Source organism: Cryptomeria japonica, chromosome 5 (assembly GCF_030272615.1).
Source record: "Cryptomeria japonica chromosome 5, Sugi_1.0, whole genome shotgun sequence".
NCBI lineage: Eukaryota > Viridiplantae > Streptophyta > Pinopsida > Cupressales > Cupressaceae > Cryptomeria > Cryptomeria japonica.
Window position 1 is genome coordinate 325,157,025 of NC_081409.1, and position 27,180 is coordinate 325,184,204.

At 37.5% G+C, this 27,180-nt stretch overlaps 1 protein-coding gene across 2 annotated transcripts in view; it reads right to left on the minus strand.

The window, feature by feature from the left end:
- Nucleotides 1–1,365: 1,365 nt before the first annotated feature.
- Nucleotides 1,366–27,180, minus strand: part of LOC131062392 (uncharacterized) — a 214,978-nt gene continuing 189,163 nt past the window's right edge. For both annotated transcript variants that reach the window (XM_057996042.2, XM_059221446.1), the window contains 2 exons: nucleotides 1,783–1,862; nucleotides 1,366–1,671 (listed from right to left, as the gene is read on the minus strand). In XM_057996042.2, the coding sequence (XP_057852025.2) occupies nucleotides 1,555–1,671; nucleotides 1,783–1,862 (197 nt within the window). In that variant the 3' untranslated portion in view covers nucleotides 1,366–1,554. The remainder of the gene's footprint in view (nucleotides 1,672–1,782; nucleotides 1,863–27,180) is intronic.

Below are 27,180 nucleotides of genomic sequence, written 5' to 3' on the forward strand. Positions count from 1 at the left end.
TGCTGGGCTACTTCTTCCCTTCGAAGATCTAACTGAAGTCTTTGACCATTACAATACAAAGGCTCTAATCAAATGGGTTAATCATTGCATCAACGAGCTCCTCACAATAATTTCTCTTATTGTCATACTTATTGCCATATAAAATTCTCTTTCATTATTTGAATTACTTTCTATACACATTCTAGCCTCCTACTTAGTACCCTTTTTAATTCCTTTTGTATACTAAAAGAGGCTCTCTTACTCTCTACATTTTACTATTTAGAGTTGTAGTACAGCCCATATTTTATGTACTCAGGTCATAGAAGAGTTTAAAATTACAGCACAATGTATGGACAAATTCAATTAGGATTTCTCAAAAACTAAATACATAGAAATGGCCTTTCATGACCGTGATAAAGATAGTATGATATATAATTTGAATTTTGTGAGACTGCTAACAAGATATAAGCATCTCTCAATTGAGAAAACGAAAATAATATATTAGATATAAAACTTTTATATTCAAAGAGCACTCACTGGCATCTTGGGATAATAAGCATATCAATTTATCAGAGAATATTATTCAATGAACAAGCAAGTACAATAGATGCATAGGCTTAGTTTAATAACATGAAATAGAAGAGATGAGATTCAAGGCCTTTAAAAGCCACAATGGAGTGCTAATGTGAGAACCTCACTAAGTGAAATGAATTGAACACATAACGATCCTCATTCACCTAAATACACCCAAACCCATTACATTAATAGGCATGTGAACTAATTTATCAGGCATATGGACTAATTTATCATACATAACGATCCTCATTTTGCTGCTGATTTGTAAATTGTTTTTGTAACTGTTATCTTGATTTGCTTCATCCAATAAAAAGAACTAATATATTATTCACAGGCAACACAGAAATACCAGATGAATCCCTTTGAAAGAGATGATGTATAAACTACTAAAACAATGGATCAATGTAAACTATCAAAACAATTAACTGTTTTTTATTGAAAAATAAATTCAAATGAATTGAGCACAAGTTTAAATCATCAGAAGACCGTGTTCAAATCCCCAGAGACAATTTACATGCTAATATGTGCAGATGTTGAGTGTTTAAATCTGATCAACTTCTACACTAAAAAAATTCATAGGTTCTCACCATAGCTCATATTACGGAGGAGCATAAATCTAACTGCTATGCACGGGAAAGGTACTAAAGAAAGTCAAGAAACGGGGCAAGAAAATTAAAATCATTTCACTTAAAGCCTATGTGAGAATGTCATATGTATAAAAATTAGCTTAGTAAAATCGGTACCTGCAAAAAATAGACAAAAACTGCAGTATAATAGTTTTCAGCTTTAGACAAATAAAACCATGTACAATATCCCAAAATTATTACCCTTGCATAAATATATATAATGCTTCAATGTATTTGATGCAGCTGCTGAACTGATGGTATATGCATCATACAGGCACACACAATGTTACAATAAATGAAGTATTGAATCCATATACCCACATTTTAATTTTATAAATTAAAGTTAACAGAAACGTGAACTTGCCATATACAGTCACAATACAACACTATTATTTCGTATGTCCCAAACAACATCGTGCAACTCAGGAAATATAGTGATAAGCAGCAGTTCAAGTAGGCTATATGCAAGCTGCTTAAGACATACGGTAGACTGCAAACAAAAGCAAACAAAAAAACAATTCCTTATTAATCCCAACATGCATAGACCAAAAACAGAAGAAGCTGTCTGAATTATAGGAAGAACCACAAGAAAATGTCTCACCTGAAGAAATAAATATAGATCTTCTGCACAGCGATTGTACTGCTTTCTGCCAATTATGCTAACTAAAGGTGCTGGTGCTCCTGCAAATCGAAATTCAGTGTTATTTGTAAGAGAATTGAGTATAGCATAAGTGAAAGAAACTACTTTTCTCAAAGAAAAATCTTATTTCTGAACTGCTGTTTATTCCTCGGATCATGATTTTATTTGATTGATGTTTTCAACATAAGGAAAACAGAAAATACATAACAGACAATAATGCTTAACCAAATCATAGCTTTCAGAACCATTTACAGAATCATTCCAACTGGAACTTGAATCAAAGCAATTTCTGCCATGTCAGAGGCAGCACCAATACTAACACAGGTGGAGTACAAATATATATTTTGGCGTTGGAAGTCGCCAAATAAATTGTGTTATGTGAAGGTTGGCTTATTTGATATAACTCATACCTCAGCAGAAATCGTGGCAATCTAGAGACCTTTAAGGGAGACACCCAGCAATCCAAACGTAGTACTAAGTATGACAAGTTAGCAATTAATCTCCATGTCGCATCTCAAAAAATCCTTGCCGGCGATGAAGAAGGATATCGACATGCATAAAAATGCTTCGTCATGAAAGTCGATTATGACTCGAACTTCTTCGACCCCTTAACTGTCCTTCACGGTAGCGATCAGCACCCACGGTAGAAAAAACAGAGACACATTATCAATATTAATCACCAGACATCAGAAAGTTTGGACTCTTCGATTTATTAAACTTCTCCGCAATGATCTCTAATCTTCTATTGAAGCCTCTGATAATCGAAGCCAGGACTTAAATATTCCCCCTTATATTAATTCGCAATGTCTGCATAGCTCAGTGAATATGTCTTTATTATTCTGCAGATGAAATACGAAGCCACCCTTTATGGAATCAATTAACTTCAAAATAATTTTCTTGCCGACAATTATATTCCCTGCTTCACCTTTATTTCTCACAATATTGAGTGAAAGTCGGCTTAAAGGATATACTCACAGAATTATAGTTTCACTTTATATAAAAGTCAGCCTTTGACACGAATGCTAATCTCTTATAATATCCACAGCCAAATTAACTAAACCCATGACTTTACACAATGCAAATATATCGAACTCCCTCTATTTATTTTGCCGATCGCCAAATTTACCCAGCCACGACTTTATAGTGATAATCACAGGTGTTGAAAAGAGCAGCCAGTAAAATCAATATCAATATTTAAACTTCAGGGGTAATGCCGTCCATAATAATATTACCGGGAAAACTGTCCATATTTATTTCTGAATCAACAATAAACCTCAGCTGTTCACCTTTTGGAAGAATCAGGTTTTCGTCCAACTCTTTTGTCATTCCAAAGGTTTTCTCCCAGGAAATCATAAATCGTTATCACATCCATAAGAATCCCTAATTTCTCCATAAGAATCCCTAACTTGAATATTGGAGAACTTTATTTAATAAAGTGACTTATTTGATTGTTTTTCACTTTATTTTATAATTAAATTAATTAATTAAAGTCATCCTATAGAAATAAAATTAATTTGTAAATGGTAGTAAAAACAAAAATTTGAATTTTAGGGAAAGCGAAATAGAGTTCAAAGTCCAGGGTTGGAGGCGAACAAAGGCGTGATTTGAACAGCAAACTCAACTGTTTCATCAAATTTTTGTATTAGCAACTCCCTCGAAATACGACATTCGACTGTTGTTGATAAACAATAATAATCGCTGATAAACAATAATAATTTTCTAACAAGAGACACTTAATTAAGTCCCAGATGGACTTATTTAAGTGTGATATTTTTATGTTGCAAGAAACAAAGTTGTGTGATATTTTTATGTTGCAAGAAACAAAGTTGTCAAAGGAGTCTGCTGATTCGGTTTTTTCATCTTGGAGAAGGTGGAATTTTCTTCTCCTTCTTGTGGTGCTTCAGGAGGTTTGGCACTGCTTTGGAATAATTATAATATTGAGGTACAGTTAGTGGCATCTGCTACAAATTGGATGTTGACTTTAGTTATAAGCAAGATTTCGAAGGTTAAATTCTGGTTTTTTAATAGTTATGCTCCGTTAGGAATTCAAGGGAAGAGTAAGTTATGGGGTCAATTAAAGAGGATTTCTTCTCCCTTAAGACATGGTTCCTTTATCATCTTTGGGGGTGATTTTAATGCTATCACCGATTTAGATGAGAAAAGAGGAGGTGTTTTCCCTAATAAAAAGATTATGGATGACTTTGGGGATTTCATTTCTGATATGAGCCTTTTTGATTGTAAGTCTCAGAATGAGGTTTTCACATGGACAAACATGAGAAGGGATTTTTCTCAGATTGCTGAGAGATCAGATTGGTTTTTGTTATCTGAGAATTGGATTGATTCAGATTTTGAATTCTTTTCCTCTATTCTACCGGTCTCGGGTTCTGATCATTTTCCAATTTCCCTATCAGTTATTGAGGATAGGGCTTCTTTTAAGTCTCCATTTAAATTTGAGCCCATGTGGTTTAGGGATTCTTCCTTTTTGCCTCTACTTATGAAATGGTGGAATTCTGCTCCTTTCTATTTTGGGTCTCGTATGTTTCAGATTTCTAAGAAGTTAAGTTATTTGAAATTGAATATTAGGGAATGGAATATCTCGCATTTTAAGAACATTTTTCAGGAGAAACAAAGGATTCAAGATATGATTGAGTGTCTTAATACTCATGTGCTTCAACATGGTATGGTGCCACAAGTTTTTGATGAATTGAAGTCACTAAACTTAGAGCTTGAGGAGGTGTTAGCTAGAGAGGAAATCTATTGGAGACAAAAATCTAGAGAGTTATGACTTTTAGATGGTGATAAGAACACAAATTTTTTTTATTCTTCAACTAAGATTAAAAGATGTAAGAATAGGATATCTTGTATTCAGTGTTAGAATGGGAATTTATTGACAGAGCCAGAGGATATTGCTTCAGAGACAGTTAGGTTTTTTAAGTCATTATTATCTTCGGAAAATGGAAATCTCAACAATGATATTATATCTAATATTCCTCCTTTAGTATCTTTGGAAGACAATAAGATGTTGATGTCTCCCTTTTCCTTAGAAGAAGTTAAGAGTGTTGTCTTTGCCATGAATTTGAATAAAGCTCTGAGACCAGATGGTTTTACTCCTTTATTTTTTCAGAAATGTTGGGATTTTGTGGGAAATGATGTTTTGTTGGCTCTCGAGGAAGCTAGGAGAAATAGGTCCGTTTTAAAAGAACTTAATACTACAATGATTGCAATTATTCCTAAAAAAGAGGATACTAAGACTTTGCTGACTTCCGCCCCATTGCTTTATGTAACACTTTGTATAAGATATTTACGAAGGCAATTTCCCTTAGGTTGACAAAAATTCTACCTAGGATCATTTCATTGGAGCAAGGTGGTTTTGTTCCTGGAAGGGAGATGACAGAGGGTGCAATTGTAGCACATGAGGTGATTCATTCTATTTCCACCCAAAGAACCTCGGCCATGATACTTAAACTAGACATGATGAAGGCTTATGATAGAGTAGAGTGGGGGGCTTTATGTGCTGTTCTTGAGAAGTTAGGTTTTTCCAAAGCCTGGGTCAAATGGATTAGTGCATGTATTTCTTCTGCAAGATTCTCAATTTTAATTAATGGTTCTCCTTGTGGTTTTTTCACTTCCACCAGGGGTTTGAGACAGGGAGATCCCCTTTCTCCCTTTTTGTTTATTCTCCTAGCTGAAACCTTTAGTTGGGCTATTAGGGCTGCTAAAGTGGGGGGGCTTTGGAAAGGTATAAGGATTCATAATATTCCCCAAAGTATTTCTCATTGTCTCTTTGCAAATGATACTCTGTTATTTGGATATGCTTCGTTAGTTGAGGCAAAAGTGATTAAAGGAATAATACAAAATTATGCATCGTTTTCTGGTCAGAAAGTGAATGGTGATAAATCAAAGATTTTCTTCCTTAATACATCACAACTGGTTCAGCATAGGTTGCAATCCTTTTGGGGATTTGAGACTGGAAATATTCCATGTACTTACCTTGGGATTCCTTTCTTTGTTAAACAGGATAAGATTGGTTTTTGGGATAAGATTATTTCGGTCATTTCTAAAAGAATTCTCTCATGGAACCATAGATGGTTAACTTTGGCGGGTAAAATTGTTCTCATCAATTCTGTTTTGAATGCTGTTCCCATATATCTCATGTCTGTTTTGAAGTCTCCAAAAGCAGTTATTGTTAGTTTACAGGATACCCTTAGAGATTTTCTTTGGAACAATAATAAAGATGGCAAGAAAAAATTCCCTTTAGTTGCGTGGGATAAGGTATGTTTGCTTAAGGAACTTGGGGGAACAGGAATTCGGAGTCTAGAGAATCAGAATTTAGCCTTAGGTGCTAAGTTGGTTTGGAATTTATATGACAAGCCTAGCTCCTTATGGGCACAAATTATGTTTGCCAAATATTTAAATAATGGACCAAGAGAGGACATTTTTAAAGTCTCAAATTTGCCTTCGGGTTCTGCCATTTAGAATTTCCTTTGTAAATGTAGATCAGTTATTTTGCCTCATCTCTCATGGATTGTTCACAATGGTAGAAAGGTCAGATTTTGGGATGAAGTATGGAATGGATACACACCTTTGGTGAATATTAGGGATTGGTCTCCTTTGATCACTATTCTTTCTTCTCTTTGGGGTGTTTTTGTAGCAGATTATTTTGAAATTGTGACTAGTGGACCCCTTAAGCTAGCTAGATGGAAGTCGATTGATTTCTTAGATGTTGATCAAAGTATGAAATTAGATTTTGAGAAGATTTTGGGGGATAGAATTGTATTTCTTTCTGATTTTGAGGATGAACTTATTTGGACAAAGAATATTTTTGGTAAGTACACTGTTAAAGATGGTTACAACTCTCTTATGGTTGCTAAAGATTTATCATCCTAGCCTTGTAAGTTGTTTTGGCATTCGGCTTGTCTTCCTAAAGCTAGAGCCTTTGCTTGGTTGGTAGTTCAGGATAGAGTCCTTACAGGTATGAGACTTGATAGGCTTGGTATTACTGCTATTTTCCCTTGTGTCCTTTGTAACAAAAATTTGGAATCTTCTTCACACTTGTTCCTACATTGTGATTATGCTTATGAATGTTGGCAGTGGTTGTTTGAGAAGTTAAATATATCCTTTGTTATTGGTAAAGATCTCATTTCCCATTTTAGATCTTGACCCTTTATGTTTGCCTCATCTTTTTATGCATGCCTTTGGATCATATCTCCATCTATTGTGATTTGGAATATTTGGCTAGAACGAAACAATAGGATATTTAAAAAAACAAGTTCTCCTGTGTCTGAGGTTCTATTAAAAATTGACTCTTCAATCTCTGAGGTTGCTTTGTCGTTTATTTATAAGAATTTGGACAATCTTACTTCTTTTTCGCACAGGGATAGTAGAGTTACTAGAGCTTGGAAGATGTTGTCGGTTTTACCCTCTCATGGTTCAATTTAAAAAAAGAATGATGCAATAGGTAAGAGATGCTTTGCTACATGGAAACCTCCTCCGTAGGGGCACTTTAAACCGAATTTTGATGGGGCCTCTTGTGGTAACCCTGGGCCGGCTGGGGTAGGCATGGTAATTTATGATCACAATGCAAATTTTATTCGAGCTAAGTGTCATGATATTGGTTTTAAAACTAACAATTATGCGGAATTTCATGCTTTGTCTTTTGGATTGGATATGGCAATCTCTTTGGGAATTAAGGACTTAATAATTGAAGGTGATTCTATGGTGATTATTCAATGTGTTATGAAAAAGAAATCAAATTGTTGGAATTTGCAGTATATACTTGATCTAATTTTACAAAAATTAGAATTGTTTGAATCTTTCTTGTTATCCCATTGTTACAGAGAAGTTAATAAGATTGCAGATTATTTGGCAAATTTAGCCATTGATAGCAATGCTAATCAGCAAGAGGTGGGTTTTGAGGAAATTCCTTCTAGGGTATGGGAAGGTTTGCAACAATAGTTATGTGATTTTCTTGAGTAATGTTGATGTAAAATTTTATGATGATAATTATTCCTGCTTTCCCCTTTCATTTCAAGTATTCATGTTCGTTGTTTGGAGGAGTGTTCGCGCTCATGGTATTTGATACAATAGTGTTTTTCCAAAGGTTTTTTGATACTTTCTTTTTTGGCAGGAAGGTTTTAGGCTCATGGGATTTGGCATAGGGCTTTGGAAAATTCTGTCTTCTTCCATTGAAAGAAACTGTGGAGTCTACATTTGAAAATTATATGGGCTCTATGTAAAACTGATATTATATGTGTTGTGACCGCATTTTGTATGTGGTTTTGCACAGGGTGTATAAACTGATCTACTAGATACTATAGGTTTATTTTATGAGCTGTGACCGGAGGTTTTCTTCCCAGGGTTCTTTCCTCTCGTATGCTCTTTGAATCCTGTGTAAAAAATAAAAAAAATATTAATAAAAAAGTTTAGTGGAATAATCCAATTTTATTGAAAAAAAAAAAAAATAAATTTGTAAACAACTTAATCAATTAATTCAATTAAGCCACTTTATAAAAATTTGAAGACATTACATCCTCTCGGCCCAAACATTACTTGCCCTCGAGCAATTCTTTGTTGCACCATCAAGATCCCAAATCAGCCATATGAAGAACACTATTACAGAAACTTGCAACTTTGTCATGCTGCGGTATTCCCACCATTATGCTGATCAATGGTTCCCAAATGTTGAAACTATCATGACTCCTGATGGAAAAAAAATGATTGTCTCTCATCCACTCCCCAACCAACAATGTCTCATCATAATTCCACCACTCTATACTCATGCTATAGAGTGAAACTTGATACTCATGAGTGTTTATATACTCACCCATTCTACATACTCCAAACTGCCCATCGTAGATGCATAAGAAATGGGAAATTCATCATGAAATCTTGTACCTGGAAAATTCTCTTGCATCAATATCATATCCACTGCTTGGAAGATCAATTGGTAAGGCTGTTTCCTCATTCACATAATGATTATCCATCGTTGTGGTCATCCTTGCTGCTTCTACCTGTGGTGCTTCATCCATCAAGGCCTTGAGTATGATTTTCTTTCCATCTACTATGAACTCCAACTCCAACTGTTGGAAGTACTGAATGTATCGTCCAAGAGAATGCAACCATTGAATTTCTTATATGATGTCAGAATCAACAATCTCAATCATGTAGGAATTGTCGGTGATTGTGTAGTCATCAAACTAAATACTCATTTGTGGTACCCTCTTGTTGCATCTCCTTTTAAACCCATCAACCATCATGACATGAAATCCTAAAAAGTCCTCTAATAGCAATCCTTCTCTTGTCACCAAGCTATTGCTCATGAAATTGTGAGTTGCACCACTGTCAACCAAACATGTCACTTGCTGTTCATTAACCATTCCTCTTACTCTAAATGGTTGATATTTGGGAGTACCTTGAAGTAAAACGGTTGCACTATGTGCTGAGGCTATAGTGTCCTGCTCCTCATTGTCACTTTCTGAATTATCGCCAATAGCATCATTAACATTGGATGTAACTTCAATATAATGCAATTGACCTATCACATGACATCTATGACCAAGCACCCGTAGCTCCTTACAAGTGAAGCACAATTTCTTCCTACGCAGCTCATTCTTGCTCTCAAAATCCAGCTTCTTATCATCTTCCCTAGCTTGGATGGGACTTTGGGCTCCTCTTGTGATACCTTCTTGTGCTTGGTACTAGTGTCCTCATGATTGTGCTTTCCCTTAGAGGTATAGTTGTTCCTAGTCACTGATTCCTCCAAATTAAGGGCTCTTGTGATGGCATCTTGCAAGGTATTCGGGTTGAATGCCCTTAATAAACCCTTAAGAGGTTCAACTAAGCCTTCACCAAATAGGACAATGAGTCTTCTTTGTGTTACATTCGGTACTATTACTGCAAGCCTTTAAAATTTTGCTACGAAGTCCTCCACTTCGCCTTCTTGTTTCAGCTGTACTAAATCCCTGAAGTGAATTTCTGGGTCCCTCCTATCAAATCTTTTAGTCAACCTTTTGCTGAAGTACTCCACAGTGGTTATAGAATCATGCCCTTGAGTTATCATGCCATGACACTGTTTATGGGCTATCCTTTCAAGGTGTTAAGTAGCAAACTTGATGGCCTCCTCTTCAAACATAGAACTCAATGAAAAGTAGGTGTCTAATTTCTATAGCCATGACCTTGTTGATGTACTACTTGTCTCATCAAAGTTGGGGTTTGTAATCTTCCCCAAATAATGCTGGATATCCTTTCTTTCATCATACTTCCTATGCCTAGTTTTTGTTTTCAGCTCATAGAACTTCGTGAAAGTCACATCATTGTGAATTGCAACACTCAAAGCATTGTATTCATCATGAAATTTATCTATTTCATTAACTTGATTAGACCATTCTTTGTCTATATCTTTTTGCAAGAACTTGGCCCTGAAGGATCTAGTGTTTACTGAGGCTCTTTCTCTTTTAGCAGAAGTTTTATCCCCATTAGAAGTACTACCTTCAGTCCTCTTACGTGTAGGCTTGTCAACACTTGGTTGCTGATTTAAGCCTTTCAGTAGCTGAACCATTTCCCTCAATCTCTCAGACATATTATTGTGGGATTCCTTAGTCCTTTTAAATAATGCTTCAGCAAGGTCACCTTCTTTATCTCCCATGGCGGTTCCCTCCTTTTCATGCAGTTGGCATCGCTGCTCTCTGTCACTCATCAATATCTCCCCTCACGCTAGCAGGTTCACTACTCTAATATCATTGAAAGATATCCTATCTAAAACTACTTTTCTCAACAAGAAAAACTTATTTCTGAATTGTTGTATATTCCTCGGATCATGGGTTTATTTGCTTGATATTTTCAATATAAGGAAAATAGAAAATACATAACAAAAAATAATACTTAACCAAATCATAGCTTTTAGAGAATCAAAACCATTTATAGAATCATTCCAACTGGAACTTGAATCAAAACAATCTTTGACCTGTCATAGGCGGCACCAATACTAACACAGATGGAGTACATAGGTATATTTTGCCATTGGAATTCGCCAAATAAATTGTGTTATGTAAAGGTTGGCTTATTTGATACAACTTACACCTCAACAAAAATTGTGCCAATCTAGAAATCTTTAAGGGAGATGCCTAGCAATCCAAACATAGTACTAAGTATGGCAACTTAGCAATTATTCTCCATGTCGCATCTCAAAAGACCCTTTTCAATGATGAAGAAGGTTATCCACATGCATAGAAATACTTTGTCCTAAAGTCTATTATGACTTGAACTTCTTCGATCCCTTATCTATCCTTCACGACAGCAATCAACACCCACGGTAGAAAAAATAGGGAAACATTATTAATATTAATCATCATACATCATAAAGTTTGGACTCTTCGATTTATTAAACTTCTCCACAATGATTGCTAAACTTTTATTGAAGCCTTCGATAATCATATCCATGGCTTTAATATTCTTGCTTATATTTAATATTAATTCACAATGTCCACAAAGCTCAATGAATGCCTTTATTATTTTGGAGATGAAATACGAAGCCGCCCTTCATGGAATCCATTATATACCTTTCTCTTCACTTTAAAATATTTTTCTTGCCAACAATTATATTCCCCGCTTCATCTTTATTTCTCACAATATTAAGTGAAAGTTGGCTTAAAGGATATACTCACAGAATTATAGTTCCGCTTCAAATAAGACTCAACCTTTGACACCAATGCTAATCTCTTATAATAGCTGTAGTCAGTTCCACGAGGATGCGTCTTCCCCAAAAAACCAAGCGTTTCCACGACAGGGATGTTTCTTGGATAGGGAGACGTGTCCAAAATGTCTCTCCGCCGCCCCTCCACCGCCGCCACATCTCTCAGCCACGGAAGAGACGTTTCTTCCATCTCAGTGCACTGGAGAGACGTCTCTCAGAGAAAAGATGCCGCAAATAGACATTTGGACGTCTCTTGGATGCCTAGACATCCCTTGATAGGGAAAGAGATGCCCAGGTGTCTCCCGTGGTGGAAAGGCAAAAAAACGTGTTTTTAAAATTTAAAAAAAACAATTTTGTATTGGTAAATGTAACCCTAAAACATTGATAAGCTAATAAAAAAGACATTCAGTCTCATTTCAGTCATTTGCAACAACATAAAAGGTTAAAACATCTAATTTGCTCTAGCTTGGAAACCAGAGAGATGGACTGCAAGATGAATCAGCAAGCTTGGAAGAGGATTAGAGGAAGCTTCTTCATTCTTGCTTCAAGATTCAAGGTAGGAATTTGCCATTCTTAATTCTTTAAAAATAAAATTTGTTATTGGGTTAAATGTTTTGATTCAAGAACCAAATTGCAGACATTAGAAACAAAGAAATTTAGAAAAAAAAACTTAGAAACTGAAATTTTTTTGTTTGCTTGAAGTTGAATATTAATAATCAGCACCATTAATATTCAACTTCAAGAAAACAAAAAATTTAAATCTAGTTTTACATACATTTCTAAGTTCTTTGGAAAAAAAATTAAAAAATAGTTTGCTTGAAAAATTTCCGAGTTTTTTTTTAACATTGTTTGTTGCAGCATCATTATCACTGTCAAAATGAGCTCTAACACCATGAGTGAAGATGTAGATGTTGAGATTCATAGTGAAAATGAATCATCCGATGAACCTAGCACAGAAGAAGTGGGGGCAAGTCAAACTGAAACAAGTTCTATTGGGAGTGGAAATTTCAACTGCCCTTTTGAAATCCACAAAAAATGGGCCAAGGGTCCCTTTGATCCAAAATCACCCTTAAAACAATTTGCATCTAAGGTACCAGCACAACTTGGGGCAGTTGGGGGCACTAGAAAGTGGAAGTGCAACTTGTGTAATCTTGAATGGTTTGGCAGAATTACTAGAACTAATGCTCACTTCCTTCTTGTTCAAGGCAAAGGTGTAGGAGTATGCCAGAAGGTGAATAAAAACTTGAAGTATAGGGCTGAAATGTTAAAGTTATGGGGCTGCAATGAAGATGAAGTGCCTACATCATGTACTTTGCCACACAGAAGTAGGGCTTATCAGGTTTCTACAGTTTCTTCTTCTAGTTTACAAACTCAAAGGCCACTAATTTCATCCAGTTCAGGGGCAGCAGAGGCTAGTAGTAAACGTAAGATGGCTAGTCCATCTTCACAACCATTGGATGATTTATTTATGCAAGCAAAAGATGAGGTAGATGATGCTATTGACAAACTCTTCTTTGCTAATGACAATCCATTCCAAGTGACCTGCTCTCCTTATTATAAGGAAGCTGTGGCAAAGATAATAAGGACAGGACCATCATATGTGCCACCTGGTGAGACTAAATTGAGGACAACAATATTGGATCAAAACTATTCCAAGATTAATATTTTGATGGAGAAGATGAAGAGAACTTGGGTCTCAAGTGGTTGTAGCATAGTCATGGATGGGTGGACAGACATAAGGCATCGTCCACTCATCAATATCATGGTTACATCTACAGCGGGCCCTTATTTCCTTAGGGCTATTGATTGTTCGGGGCATACCAAGGATGCTCATTTTCAGTTCCAGATCCTCAAGGATGCTATAGAGAGGTTGGGCCACAAAATGTGGTGCAAGTAGTGATAGATGCGGCCCATGTGTGTAAAGAAGTAGGGAAGATGATTGAGGCAGCCTATAGACATATTTGGACTCCTTGTTGTGTGCATGCCATGAATAATGCACTCAAGGACATGGGTAAAATCTAGTGGATCAAATCAACTGTTAGTGATGCTAGAGATGTGCAGATGTTTATCTGCAACCATCATACTTCACATGCACTCTTTAGGACCTTCTCCAAGAAGGAATTCCTAAAACTTGTAGAGACTCGGTATGCACCATACTTTATTCTCTTGGAAAGGATGCTTGAGTTGCAAGAGCCATTGCAACTAATGGTTATGACAACAAAATGGAATAGGTGGCCTGAGTCGAAGACACAACAAGGGTTGAGGGTGAAGGAGGTGGTGAAGAATGATCTGTTTTGGATGGATGCCAAATATATTGTCTCTATCATTTCTCCAGTCTTCACAGTTATTAGATTTGTGGATTCTAATTCACCTTCCCTAGGAGAGGTGTATGAGTGCATTGATTCTATGCTTGGTCAAAACCCTAAAAAAAAACAACAACTGGGGGTCCCCATTTGCAATGGGGTGATGTGTGAAATAGGTCACAACAGGTACCAAATAAATCCTATCCTTGTACAGGATGAGGTCATTAACCACCGCATATCTATCATCCTGTATAGAACCCTCAATCAAATTTGTAGCCCATTGATTCTTAGCATATTCAGCTATTATCTTGTTTCTCCAATCCCTTGAAATCTCCACTAAGGAACATACATGCGGTCTCTTGGAAAGTGCATTAGCCACTACATTCTTTTTCCCCTTGACATACTCAATGTCAAAATCGTATGCATGTAGTTTGGTGATCCACTTCTGCTGCTTGTCATTAAGATCTCTTTGGTTCATAAAATATTTTATACTGTTATGGTCTGTTTTAATCACAAATTTACCTCCGACCAGATAAGACCTAAACTTGGCCAATGCATGCATTATTGCCAGCATCTCCCTATCATATATAGAATAGCTCTTCTCTACTCCCCTTAGCTTCCTTCTCTCAAAAACAATGGGACGCTTTTCTTGCATTAGGACTGCACCAACCCCATCCCTTGAGGCATCACACTATAACTCGAATGGTTTGGTGAAATTTGGCAGTGCTAAGACCAGACAAGATGTCATTACCTGCTTGAAATATTTGAAGCACTTATGAGTTGTCTCTAACCATTCAAAGGCTCCTTTCCTAGTCAAATTTGTAAGGGTAGCAGATGTCTGTGAGAAGCCTTTCACAAACCTCCTGTAAAATCCACATAGACCAAAGAAACCTTTGAGTTGAGTAAGGTTGGTGGGGGTAGCCACTCAGCTATAGCCCTGATTTTATCCAGATCCACCCTCACTCCATCTGCACTGATGATATGCCTAAGGTATAACAATTCTGACATACCGAACTCACATTTCAATTCTTTGGCATAAAGTGATTCTCTCCAAAATGCTCAAAATCTCCTCCAGGTGCTCCTCCCATGTCTTATTGAATATGAGAATATCACCAAAGAAAATCAACACAAATTTCTTCAGCTGCTTCCTGAACACTTGGTTCATGCAACTCTCAAAAGTAGCAGGAGCGTTGGTTAGCCCAAATGGCATAACCAAGAACTCCAAGTGGCCGCAGTGGCATCTGAAAGTTGTTTTCTCTATATCTTTCGCTCTCATCCTGATTTGGTGATACCCAGACCTCAAATCTATTTTCGAGAAAAAACAAGCTCCGTGCAACTCATCAATCAACTCATCTATTTGTGGAATGGGATACTTGTTTTTGATAGTTTTCTTATTGAGTGCCTTGTAGTCAATGCACATCCGCATTGTCCCATCCTTTTTCTTAACTAACACTACTGCTGAAGCAAAAGGGCTTTTGCTCGGTCTGATGTGTCCCATCTCCAACAATTCCTTAATGGCTTTTTCAATCTCATCCTTGTGCTTCTTTGGATGCCTATAAGGAGTAGTAATAGAAAGTTTGGCTCCCTCCTCCAATTCTATCACATGCTCTATCCCTCTCTTAGGAGGAACTCCAAGAGGTATACTATCAAATACCTGAGTGTGCCTGTAAATTATCTTCTGTATATCCGGATGGTAATCCTTCACCTACTCCTGTGTAATTGTAGGCATGATGAGGCATTTCGCTGCCCACTCTACCTGGTCATGTCTGAACAAGTGTTCCATTCTCATAAGTGAGACTACCTTGACTCTTCCATCTGACAACCCTCTGAGAACCACTTTTCGTCCCCGATGCTCAAACCTCATTTCCAATTTCTCCAAGTTGAAGGTGACCTCAACTAGATATCTCATCAATGTCATGCCCAAAATGACATCATAATCACCCATATCAGCCACATAAAACTTACCTACCATGTCATAATCTCCTATCCGCATATGAAGATCAAGAATCATGTGAGTACTAAGAATCTTATGTCCACTAGCCACCATCAATCTGAATCCCTCATGCTCCTTTGTTTGAAGTCCTCACTTCTTCACGAAGCTTTCATCAATGAAATTGTGGGTGACTCTTGTGTCTATCAACGAAACCACTCGCTGCCCCTGTATCACACCTCTTACCTTGAAGGTTATCGACGATTCAGTACTGGTAAGTCATGCAATGGTCTTATCTTCTCCAGACTCCTCTGCCATAGTATCTTCTTCCTCACTACTTTCTGGATCTGACTGTTGTTCCGACTCTTCTGAACATGATTCTTTAGCAAAAAAATACTCTAACTGTTTTGCCTTCGCTTTAATAGTACACTTATGAGAAGGGTCCCATGGCTCTCTGTAATGAAAACAAAGTTTCTTTCTTCTGAGCTCATTCAATTGATCACTGTCAAGTCTCCCTGAATCTGTCCGAGGTGGGTGTGAATCACTCTATTTCTTGCCCTTTTCATTTTTCTGTGGAAAACGCTTAGACTGAAATCGACTTTTTGAGATAGAAGCCTCCATGTCCTTGAACTTCTTAATAGCCTCCTGTAGTGTGGGTGGATTGAGGGCCTTAATCCACCCTCTCAATGGATCAGTCAACCCATCCATGAAAAGCACCATGAGCCTCCTCTGTAATATATTTGTAACTAATACTGAGAGTCTCCGGAACTCTGACATATAGTTCTCCAATGGTCCCCATTGTTTCAATTGTGCCAACTCCTTAAAATGTAGTTCTGGATCCTTCCTATCAAATCTCTCTATAAATCGTTTTGTAAATTCAACATAGGAAGTGATTTGATAAAGTCCCATAGTCACCATTCCATGGTGCCACCACTCATGTGTAACTCCATCAAGGTGTATAGCGGCATATTTCATGGCTTCTTCTTCAAGCATAGGATTAAGCTGAAGATAAGTATCCACCTTTTGAACCCAAGCTCGTGCTGTAGTCTTCCCAAAAACATCAAAATACGGTAGAGACAACTTCCCTACTTTCTTCTGTAACTTGAAGTTTTGGTTCCCGTCTCTTGCACGGGGCATGTGTCTCATCCTCACATCAATGCAATCTCTTAATCTCGTAGAGATATAGTTTCCTGAAAATAGGGTCCTCCACTCTCCCAATCTCTTTTGAATTGATCCTATAAGTCGGTGATCTGAGGCTCATTCACAGGTTGTGCTGGTGCCCTAGATGGAAAGGTGGGTAGAAGAGGTTTGGAGCTCACCGTTCTAGTGGGTTGAGCTACGTGTCCAAAATTGTCATCCACATTTCCTCCTCCGTTACCCCCATTTCCATTTTGTCCACCAATATTACTCCATTGTTTCCACCATTTTGTCCATTATTACCTCCATTTTGATTATTGCCACCATTCTTTCCGCCACCCAATTTATTCACATTAATACCGAGCTATCATCTGTGTCAGTAAGTCCAAACGCTGATTTTGTTGCAGTGCTCTTTGCTCTGCTAGCTACTGTCCCTGAACTACTGTGTCCAATAATTGTATAAATTTCTCCTCACCTGGATCCCTTTTCTCGCCCATATTGTCAATGTTTTATTCTCTTGTAACTCCTTGTTGTTCCAGGCCTGTATTAAGTGCTACTCTATTTCTTCGTGTGTTGTGATGGTGGGTGAAGGGTTGCTGGTCATAATCAGACATGTCACTCTTTGCTCATATCATACCCTCCAGGATGGGTGGATACATTGCTTTGATACCACTGTAAAGGTCTGCCTTGTTTGTAGTTTAATGGACTGATTTTTGTATTTGTTTGAATGTATTGTTGTTGTGTTTGATGCAATTTATTTCACTCATAAATAATTGTAACATAGTAATAGATATTCAACAGCTCCAACTAATAGAATCATAGTTTCAAGTAATAACACATAAAATATTGTTTCTAGAATTAATCACAAATCTGCTAATGCATATTCCTTCAAATATTTAACACTTTCCTCAGAAAACAGTGATTACAAATTGATAAATGACATACCCAGAATTCGCAGTCATAGTCTTATTTGCTGTACATAAAACCTGCAACGGTGTGCCCTAGACGCCAACAATAACAGTCACACAGGGTCGGCCTCACAGAAAAGCGAACTGCTGTTCTTTACTTAGTAAAATCTACACTCTATTTTCTCTTCTAAATCCTCTACGCTTCTAGTTCTATCTATGCCAGCCAATAATGAGATCTGCAGCACATAGAACGACTCAGCTGTAGGTGCAGCCCAGCAAATGGAAAATATGGCTCCCAGCAAGAAGAATGTAAGCCCCAGCAAGAAGAACACAACTCAACAATGGAACTTGATATCAAATCTTTGTGAATCACTTCCCAACTAGAATTTTATGATAAACAATCAACCCCAAACTGTCAAACTGAAAATGTCTGATAATAACTTAAATCTTTGAAGCCCAATGTGTTTCTTGGAGTGAAAACATTATTAATCTTCTTGACTGTATCTCACAACAGCGAAGAAGATGTCATTCACGAGGAATTTCGTCCTCACAAACCAGTAGAAAATAATCCTGCAATACACATAAAATCTCTCCAACCAAGCATGCTGGAAAAAGCATACAAAATGCCCTTATATTCTTTCCTTAAGAGGTTGACTCATCTTGCCTCGCTTCTCATCCCAAAGAATCGCCTTTAGCTCCTAAAATCAGCGCTGTCCTTCAAGGTAATCTTCAATGCTCAAACAAGTGTATAAAGGCAAAATTGAGGGTTTGTAGGAAGGAGACGATTTTGTCTTAGATTTGTAATAAGCAGCTACCTCCCAGTTTCCTCTTTCAAAATGACCCTCAATGAAGTCGCCTTCCTTCACCAACGCTTTTGCTGCCTTCTTGAGAATGATTTGTGGTCTGAATGAGGTGGTATGACCAAATCGTGGCTTAGGAGCAGAAAATACAATTTGGTCTTGAGTCTGAAATTCTGATCAGCATGCTCCCAACAATGCTCCCAAATGATCTTCAATAAAAATTGGTTTCTTCTCCAATAGAAATCAATGAGTTTAAGGCACTTCAAGGATAAGCCTGAAAACTTCATGAACCCCAATCACCATGATCATGTATAACTCAATAAGCTCTATATGGAAGACTGAGTATCTTCCACTCTCAACTGCAACCCCTCGGAAGGTCTTCCACTCCCTCAGCTATGCAATCTATGGGAGTTTTCGTTCCCAAAGACCAAAGTCTGCAGACACCTCTCGGTTCTACAAAACCCAACCAAAATCAAAATCAAAATCCAAGCTGCCTTGAAACTTCATCTTGATCTCCTTTAATACTTTTTCACCCCAACATCCAAAAGCTTCTAGAAGTGACTTTATGAAATAATATTTAATTAGTCACTTTATTAAATAAATTAAATATGAAGTCATCTTTTAATTTTAAATTTATTTGATAACTTTATAAATAATTAACTTAATATTATTAATTAAAATAATTAATTAAGCTATCCATGAAAAATAATAATTATTTGGACAACTTAACTAATTAAATTAATTAATCAATTCTCTCCAAAAATGGGGACATTACAAAAACGCAGATTGAAGACATGGTAACGGTCAAAGCCGAAGGATGAAAGATGTAGCGCGTAGGATCAAACTGGTGATCATGGAGCACTGAAGAGTGTGCCATGAACTTAGGACCAAAATGATGATGTTCCAAATTTCTGAAAGGCATCGACAGAGCCACTCAAAGTGCTACTTAGGATGCATGCAAAAATAGAGAAATAGACAACTGGAATTGATTCCAAAAAATCAGTTTGAAAAACTGAATTGTTTTAATGTAAAGAACTACTTGTGGGCCCCTTATTAATGTAAAATAAAACAAGGGTACTGTTGATGTGTTTTTTATGCACATAACAATACAGAATAAATTACCAAAGTAATTTACCCTCTCTTGAACAAAATCACCTCAGATGCTAAGAATGAGATCAACTAATGTGATTCCAAGGTTTCTACATGTCAGGTCTTGACGAGTGGGTAAGTTTAGTGGTTGATGTGAATTGCTGTGTTTCACTTTGGGGACTTACGCAAATGTTTGGATTATCATGAATGATGCAGAATAGGTGTGCTGACAACTTAAGATTTATCAATAAGGCTCTGGATTTACTTCTTACTAAAAAAGGGGGAAAAAGAATAGGGTTTAGGAAGTCTATTCTAATCCTAGGAATGTAGGAAATGATGAATGGATTTAGTGGAATCAAACCAGGCAAGGTCTCACAATCAGGTATTGACACAAGCTTAGTGCAATCATCTAATGTATACTTAATGATTTTCAGACTATTACCATCAAACGTAGACACCATCCAAGTTGATGCTTGTCAACGGACGCATAATAGTTGAAGTTATGCTTACTCAAACTCCAGTTGACCACACAAGGCGCACTTACCAACGGAAAGAGGCTAGTGGTATGGACTAAGGATTCCACACAAATGAATTCAACAAATCTTCCACTCAATCTAACATACATGAAAATAAATTCTAATCTAAATTCTAATCTAACTTGGAGGAATTGAGAACCATGAATGCAAAGACAACATTTGAAGAGCAAAATCACCAATAGTTGAACAATGATTAGGATTCAAATAGCTGCAGCATATACCAACAATTCTACAAAAACTCTCTCTTACAAATGAGAGACAAAGGGGCATATATAGAGTCTCTTACAAAAATGGATGGCCCAGATTGATCTAAGATCAACGGCCAAGATCATGCCAACAAAACCCTAGAATTGCCCTAATTAGGGTTACATCAAAAATGGCGCCACCAACATATGGCCCAATGAAAAGATACCTAGTCATCATATAGGGAATCTTCTAGAAGATTCCTTCTTGCATCTCTCTCTCTCCTAGCATACTCCAAGAATCTAGCCAATACTGAATCTAACTCCTCCATGAAAATGCTAGGCAAGGTATCCTATTGTAAATCAATCACATCCAATGAATCCGAGCAAGCATTCAAAGTGTTATCCCATTCTGGCATAAGCTTCTGCGAATTATGAACATGAATCAACAAAGAGACCAAGTCATCAATTTGACTCTTCTTCAAAGAGTCCAACTGGCAAAAATACATAAATTTCATCTTGTCTTTTAATTCGGCTAAGTGTAAACCACTAGCATCACTAACATCAATACCTAATAATTCCTCAATCGAGGCAAGGATCTTCATCTGAATGTCCTGAATTAATTCTTCCATCTCCATACAACTCGATTGGGCGTTCTCATAAGCTGATTTCTTCAAGGCTAATGCACAATACCAGCCATGGAAATCATATCTGTCTCCACTGTGCACAATGTTCTCGTTGACCAAGGTGGAATTAGGAACCTTCTTCAATGCCAGGAGGCATGGAATAGTCTTGTCTTGAATAGGTTGGAATTCTTCCCAAACTCCCTCCAAATATTGGATTCTGAATATGAGCATTGTTGTCTTATCAAATGCATGGACAAACTAAGTAAGGAAATCATCTGCCTGTTTTCTTGTGCTTTCAATCCACTTTTCCACCTCTGAGTGTGTACCTCTCGCTACCTCGCAGTGTGAATATATTCCATGGTCAACTGCAATAGGGGAAATAAGGGTGGGATCTCCACGCCTTGTCCCTGCAATATACTCTCTGAGTCTAATATTTTCTTCTCTGTACCTTTCATTCTCCGCAATCACTATGTCTAACCTTGCATTGATTGCCTGGAGGTTGTCACCAATCTCTTGGAATTCCTGCCCTGCGGATGGACGACCATTAGCGACTGAAGTGATCTGGAAATCCATAGGAGTAGCAATGTTCGTTGTCACGCCTGCAATATGAACAACAATCTGTGCAATCCGCATTCCTGTCTCATCTCTAGCTATGTGCGACAAAATCTCCGCTCTCTTGGGCTCCTTCTTCTTAGCACTCCTAGCTAGCTAGTCATCAATATCATCAATAGGTTGTACCTCTATCATTTGTTTACTTTTCTCCATGCTTCTCCTTAGCCATTCAGGAATAGCGGCCATTTCCATACCATCATCAAGACATACTCCTCGATCAAGTCCTTTCAATGCCGAAATAACATCATCATTATCATCAGGATTACTCTTGGTCCAATCATATACTTCATTTCCCAAGCTAACTTCCAAAAGGACAGTAGGGGATTCCGGCTGATCATTATTCTCATCAGGAGGTGCAAATGTCGCTGTGGCATGAAATTCCTGAATATTCTCTGGTAGTATCACTGTGTTGGAACACTGCTGAGTCTCCTTATTCTGTTTTGTTACTTCAATCACTTCTATTGATGAGACACTAGGAGGGGGTGAAGGAATGATAAGTGGAGTGATAGTCTTTTGTTTCTTCTTCACCTCCTCAATCTTTTTCCCTTTGGCCTTGACTTCTCCAGGCATGTTCTTCCTTCTCTTGGGAGCTTGACTCTCTTCGTCTGCATGAATCCGGACATCACTGACAGTCCTCTGATCATCCTCGGAAGTAGACTCTTTTGGCTTCATCCTTTCATAAGTGAAGGGAACACCCATGTCAACTAATTTATTCATCTGTATATCCACCCATGTGCGGGAGAAATTCAAGACCTCTCTCATCAATATATTTAGGTCAATCTCTTTTGACTCTGACCAATTTGGCAATAGGATTGTCTTCTTCATTTCATTCTCATAATGTGGGTGTGTATGATCTCTATCATCTAATACCTGATCAGGAATGAGGAAAAGTTCACACTTCCTCCTGAAATCCACTGACATTCTGAACCACATTCTCTTCTTCACTGCTTGCTCGTCCATCAAGTTAGCCCAATAATCTTCTATGTCAATCTTATGAGTGAACTTCTCTCCCCTAATCCTTCCGACCTTGTCTGGATCAAATCTTTCTCTCTTCTTGTAGGTTGCAAATCTGTAGAATGCAATCTCCTCACCTGCAGTGCTGGTAGCTATGGCGGATTGGCAAACCTCTGATGTCTTCCCAACTGAAATAGGGAATGTCATTCCTGTCCTGTGCTTCTCTCTCTGGATAACATCATACTCTAGAAGCTGTCTCACCACTTCCAACAATATCATTCTGTCGGTAGGATACCTAGGAAGTCTGTAGGGTTCGGATTGAAACCCATGAATCCTCAGGTACGTGAAAGTGGGGAACTGTATATACTACGATCCATATTTCTCTATTAATTCTATTGCCTCCTTAGACAATCTTCTGTGGATTCCGCCCTATAGCATTCGTGTGATGTACATAGTGAATGCATCATTCACTCTCTTGTAGTCTTCAAATTTGTGCATACTTAGCTGGGGGTAGCATTCATAACTTTTGTACTGTCCTTGCCCATTCCCGACTTCACCTTTGCATATTAATCCTCTGTATGAAACAAATCGTGCAAGCAGGTACACCAGGTAGGAAGTCATGGCAAAGGACTTGGACCGCTCTACATTCCTCAACTAGAAATCTAGGTTGTCACTTATGATCTTGGACCAATTCACTAGTGTTCCTCTAAGACAATCCTGGATGAGGTAGAACATCCACCCATCAAATATTGCTCCCTGCGGCATTCCCATCACTCTGTTGAGCAGGAATATCAAATCACTATATTCCTCCTTAAAATCTATGCACATAAGTGTCTTGGGAGCCTTGGAATGGTGAGACCTAGGCTCAATCATCCATTCTTTATTAATTAAACTCTTGCATGCACCCATTTTCTTCGTGTATCTGTCTGCATAATCTTCCTTGGTCACATCCTTCATGTCTGGTCCGCGTGGAATTCCGAACACCTCAGCAATGGCATCCTCAGCAAGGTAGGCGATGACTACGCCTTTAGGACTCTTGATCATTCTTGTGAGTGGATCGTAACATCGTGCACACTCCAAGATCAACTCACTGCACTGTATGGATTGTGGAAACCCAACGGCATGGAAAATGCCACTCTTCATAATATTCGCATATGCTGGAGAAGGAACCTGATCTCTGAATCCGAACATCCGATGCTGCATCTGGTCGAAGTCCAGGAAATGCATGTTGGTATCTGTGATCTCCTTCCATTTGGATGAAATCTTAAACTCTGGATAAAATCCAGTCTCCAGCGTCTTCAACAGCTCTTTCCTTTCCTTGTATCCTGATTTTGACATCGCACCTGTATGAAGTTGGAAGTTAGACTTAGGAAAATATCCGTAATAAAATTCCTGACTTTCTAGAGATTTAGCTAGTTTAGAGCATGAAGTCAGGAAAATAATCCATACACTTGGTAAATTTTAGAAATTACGTTCAATGTGTGACAACACTAAGGCATGGAAGCCTTCCATAAAATTCATTTATACCTCCTTATGCTTAGAAAATATGCAAGCAAAAAATGCAAAGGAGTATATCGGATAAGTGATGACTAAGGAGAGGTGTGAAAGGTTGTGTTTTCACACAATGAATGTCTGAAAACACTTTCCACAGTCAACAATGGAGGTCAAAATTCTAAAGACAACTTGAAAAATCAGACTTTTAAAGCATGTTGGAATCTTCAAAATGTGCATGAAATCAATAAAAATCAGTTTTATTGATGAAAACAATCATTTTCTGGAATGTAAGTATGGCTAGTAAAAATTAGTTTTCTGAGGACAAGTCTGAAAATCGGATACTTCAGACTTACCAGTACCTTGCAAAGTGGTTTAAATCCCTGAAAATGATGAAAAATTGCTAAGGAAACAACCCCAAGCAAATTCGCCAAAGTTGGTTAGGTGGCTGGAAATGAAAATTTCTGAAGACAACCGCCTAACAATGGAGTTTCAGACCTGCAACAACAATAAAATGGTCTAAAAAGTGCACAGAAAACTCCATAAAATGCCTCCAAATGCTAAATGTTTAAGTTGGAATTGGCTGGGCAATAAAAACTTAAGTCTGAAAATTAATGGAAGCCATTAATGGAGGTCAAAATTTGAAGCAAACCTCAGATCTGAAGCGAATCAGTAGGTTGGAAGTGATGGCAACCACCAAACATGCATGAAAATTATCAAAATATGGCACCAAAACACCTCCCAAGCAAAATTGAAATTTTCCCAAGTCTAGCGCCAAAATGGAATTCTGAAAATTTGATGCCAATGGTAGCTCTGATCTGCAGCAATGAAGGATGGCAACAATCTGGAAAAATCGCCTTCCTTAGCAAAAATCGAAATTTTCAAAATTCTGAAAATTATTGTTAATGGCAGCAATCTGCAGCAATGAAGGTCTGAACAACAAGCACAAATGGTGGAGGAAAAATCGCCCAAGTCTCCAATCATGAAATTGCCAACTTTCACCAAAAATTGCCAAACTTAGCAAAATCGAAAATCTGAAACTGGTCTTTAATGGCAGCCAAGAGGAATAAATCAGCAAGCTGGAATAAATGGAGGAAAATAAATCCTCAATCCCACACTTCACACACTTCACAAAAACGCCTTGCTAAAAAAATTCGCCCAACTTGGAGAAAAATCGCTTTCATGGAGACACCTGGCAGAAATAATAATAAAACAATGCTGAAATTCCTCTCATATACTTGCTTTCACCTCCAACTTTCACCACACAAGCAATGTGGGATAAAACACTTGTATAAATACTTGCTTGGTGAAACCCTAACTTGCTTCTAGAAGGTTCAAACATTTAATAATTATTGCAAGTTATTAACTTTGCTTTTAAATTTTAAATAATCATTTAATAATTATTTAAAAACAATTAAATGGGGCTTATTTATTAAAATATTTCAATTTAAATCTAAAATAAAGCCTCTAGGGGAAAATCGATATAGGTTGGGATTGAAAAATCCCTTCAAAATCACTTAAGTGTCAAAATTTACCCCATTAGGGAAATTCGACCCATGCTTGGATAAAAATCCATGCTCAATTTCATCAAAATGCACATAAAAACTCTCCCAGGGGAAATTCGATGTGAGTTTGGACAAAAATCCAGACAAAAATGCACTTAATTTGCAAAAAATCACCCCCCAAGGGAAATTCGATGTGTGTTTGGACAAAAATCCACACTCAAAACTCACTTAACTTGAAAAAATACCTACTTGGTGGAAATTCGACCTCAGTCTGGATGAAAATCCGGACTCAAAACTCTTCATAATGTTCACAGTGGAAAATCGATCCTTGTTTGGATAAAAATCCAGACAAAAATCCTTACAAAAATGCTTTGGGGAAAATCGATCCCTGTCTGGATAAAAATCCGGACAAAAATCCTTACAAAAATCCTCACTTAGTTGTCACAAAAATCCTGGTGGAAAATCAACCCAGGCATGGAATTATCCTTGCACTCCAGTCCGCACTCCCAGGGGAAATTCGATGGCAGTCTGGATAAATCCTGACACTTAGCCAAATTTTAGCACTTCCAAGGGAAATTCGACTTGGGTGTGGATAAACAGTGGGGGAAATTAGTGGCCAGTATGGATTCCAAGGGAAACCCATGTGTAGTATGGATTTTGAGTGGGGGAATGGGTTGGGTAGTTTGGAATGTGAGGGGAAAAACACCTCTAGCATGGATTTTGACCCTTTAACCCTTGGAATATGAATTTCCCTTAGGATTTTATCATTTTAACCACTCAAAATCACTCAGCGACTTTAAATTTGACTGGACTTATACTAATTTTCCATAAATATGAGCGAAACGCTAGGAAAATATTGCAATAAAGTGCGAAACCAACTTAAATAATACCTTAGGAGCGAGAAAACAACTCCAAAAGGTCTGTGAATATCTTGGCACTTTAAAATCATTGATGCGCATGTTTAAAAACACGTTAACATTCAATAGGTCTAACACTTAGCAAAACTTAGGATCATTAAAAATAACATCTTTTGCAACTTGATCCTAACACTTCAAAAACCCTAGACGGCACTAGGCATGATCAAAACTCCGAGACTCGGGCACGGGAAACGCAAAATTGCCCACTAAGCAGCCAAAACCCTAACCTAACAACACAGGAAGCTAAAAAAGAGGGGGTCCCCATTAACAATGGGGCGATGTGTGAAAAGGTCACAACAGGTACATAGGTCAGTTATCCTCAGCTACCTGATTGACCAAATTGATGCCAAACAGTTGTAAGTAGCTAGGAAGGTGGTTGAATGTGGCAGTTGGAAGTTATAAGGAATAACTAGGCATGGGTTAAAGCTGCCAAGCTTCTAGAAGGCAAAGTGCAGTTGTTGGATGCATTCAATCCTGACCCTTGATTTGAATTGTAAAATCTATAAAAGGCAGATGCCTCTCTTTGTAGAGGGTTAAATTTTAGTAGTTAGAGTTTGTTAGATTTTAGGAATTAGAAATTGGATAGGTTTCAACAGTTAGTAGATCAGGAGTAGGATAGAGCTGTTGTAAGAAATTGTTGTAATTACAGCTAAAATCAATATATGAACATTGACGTAT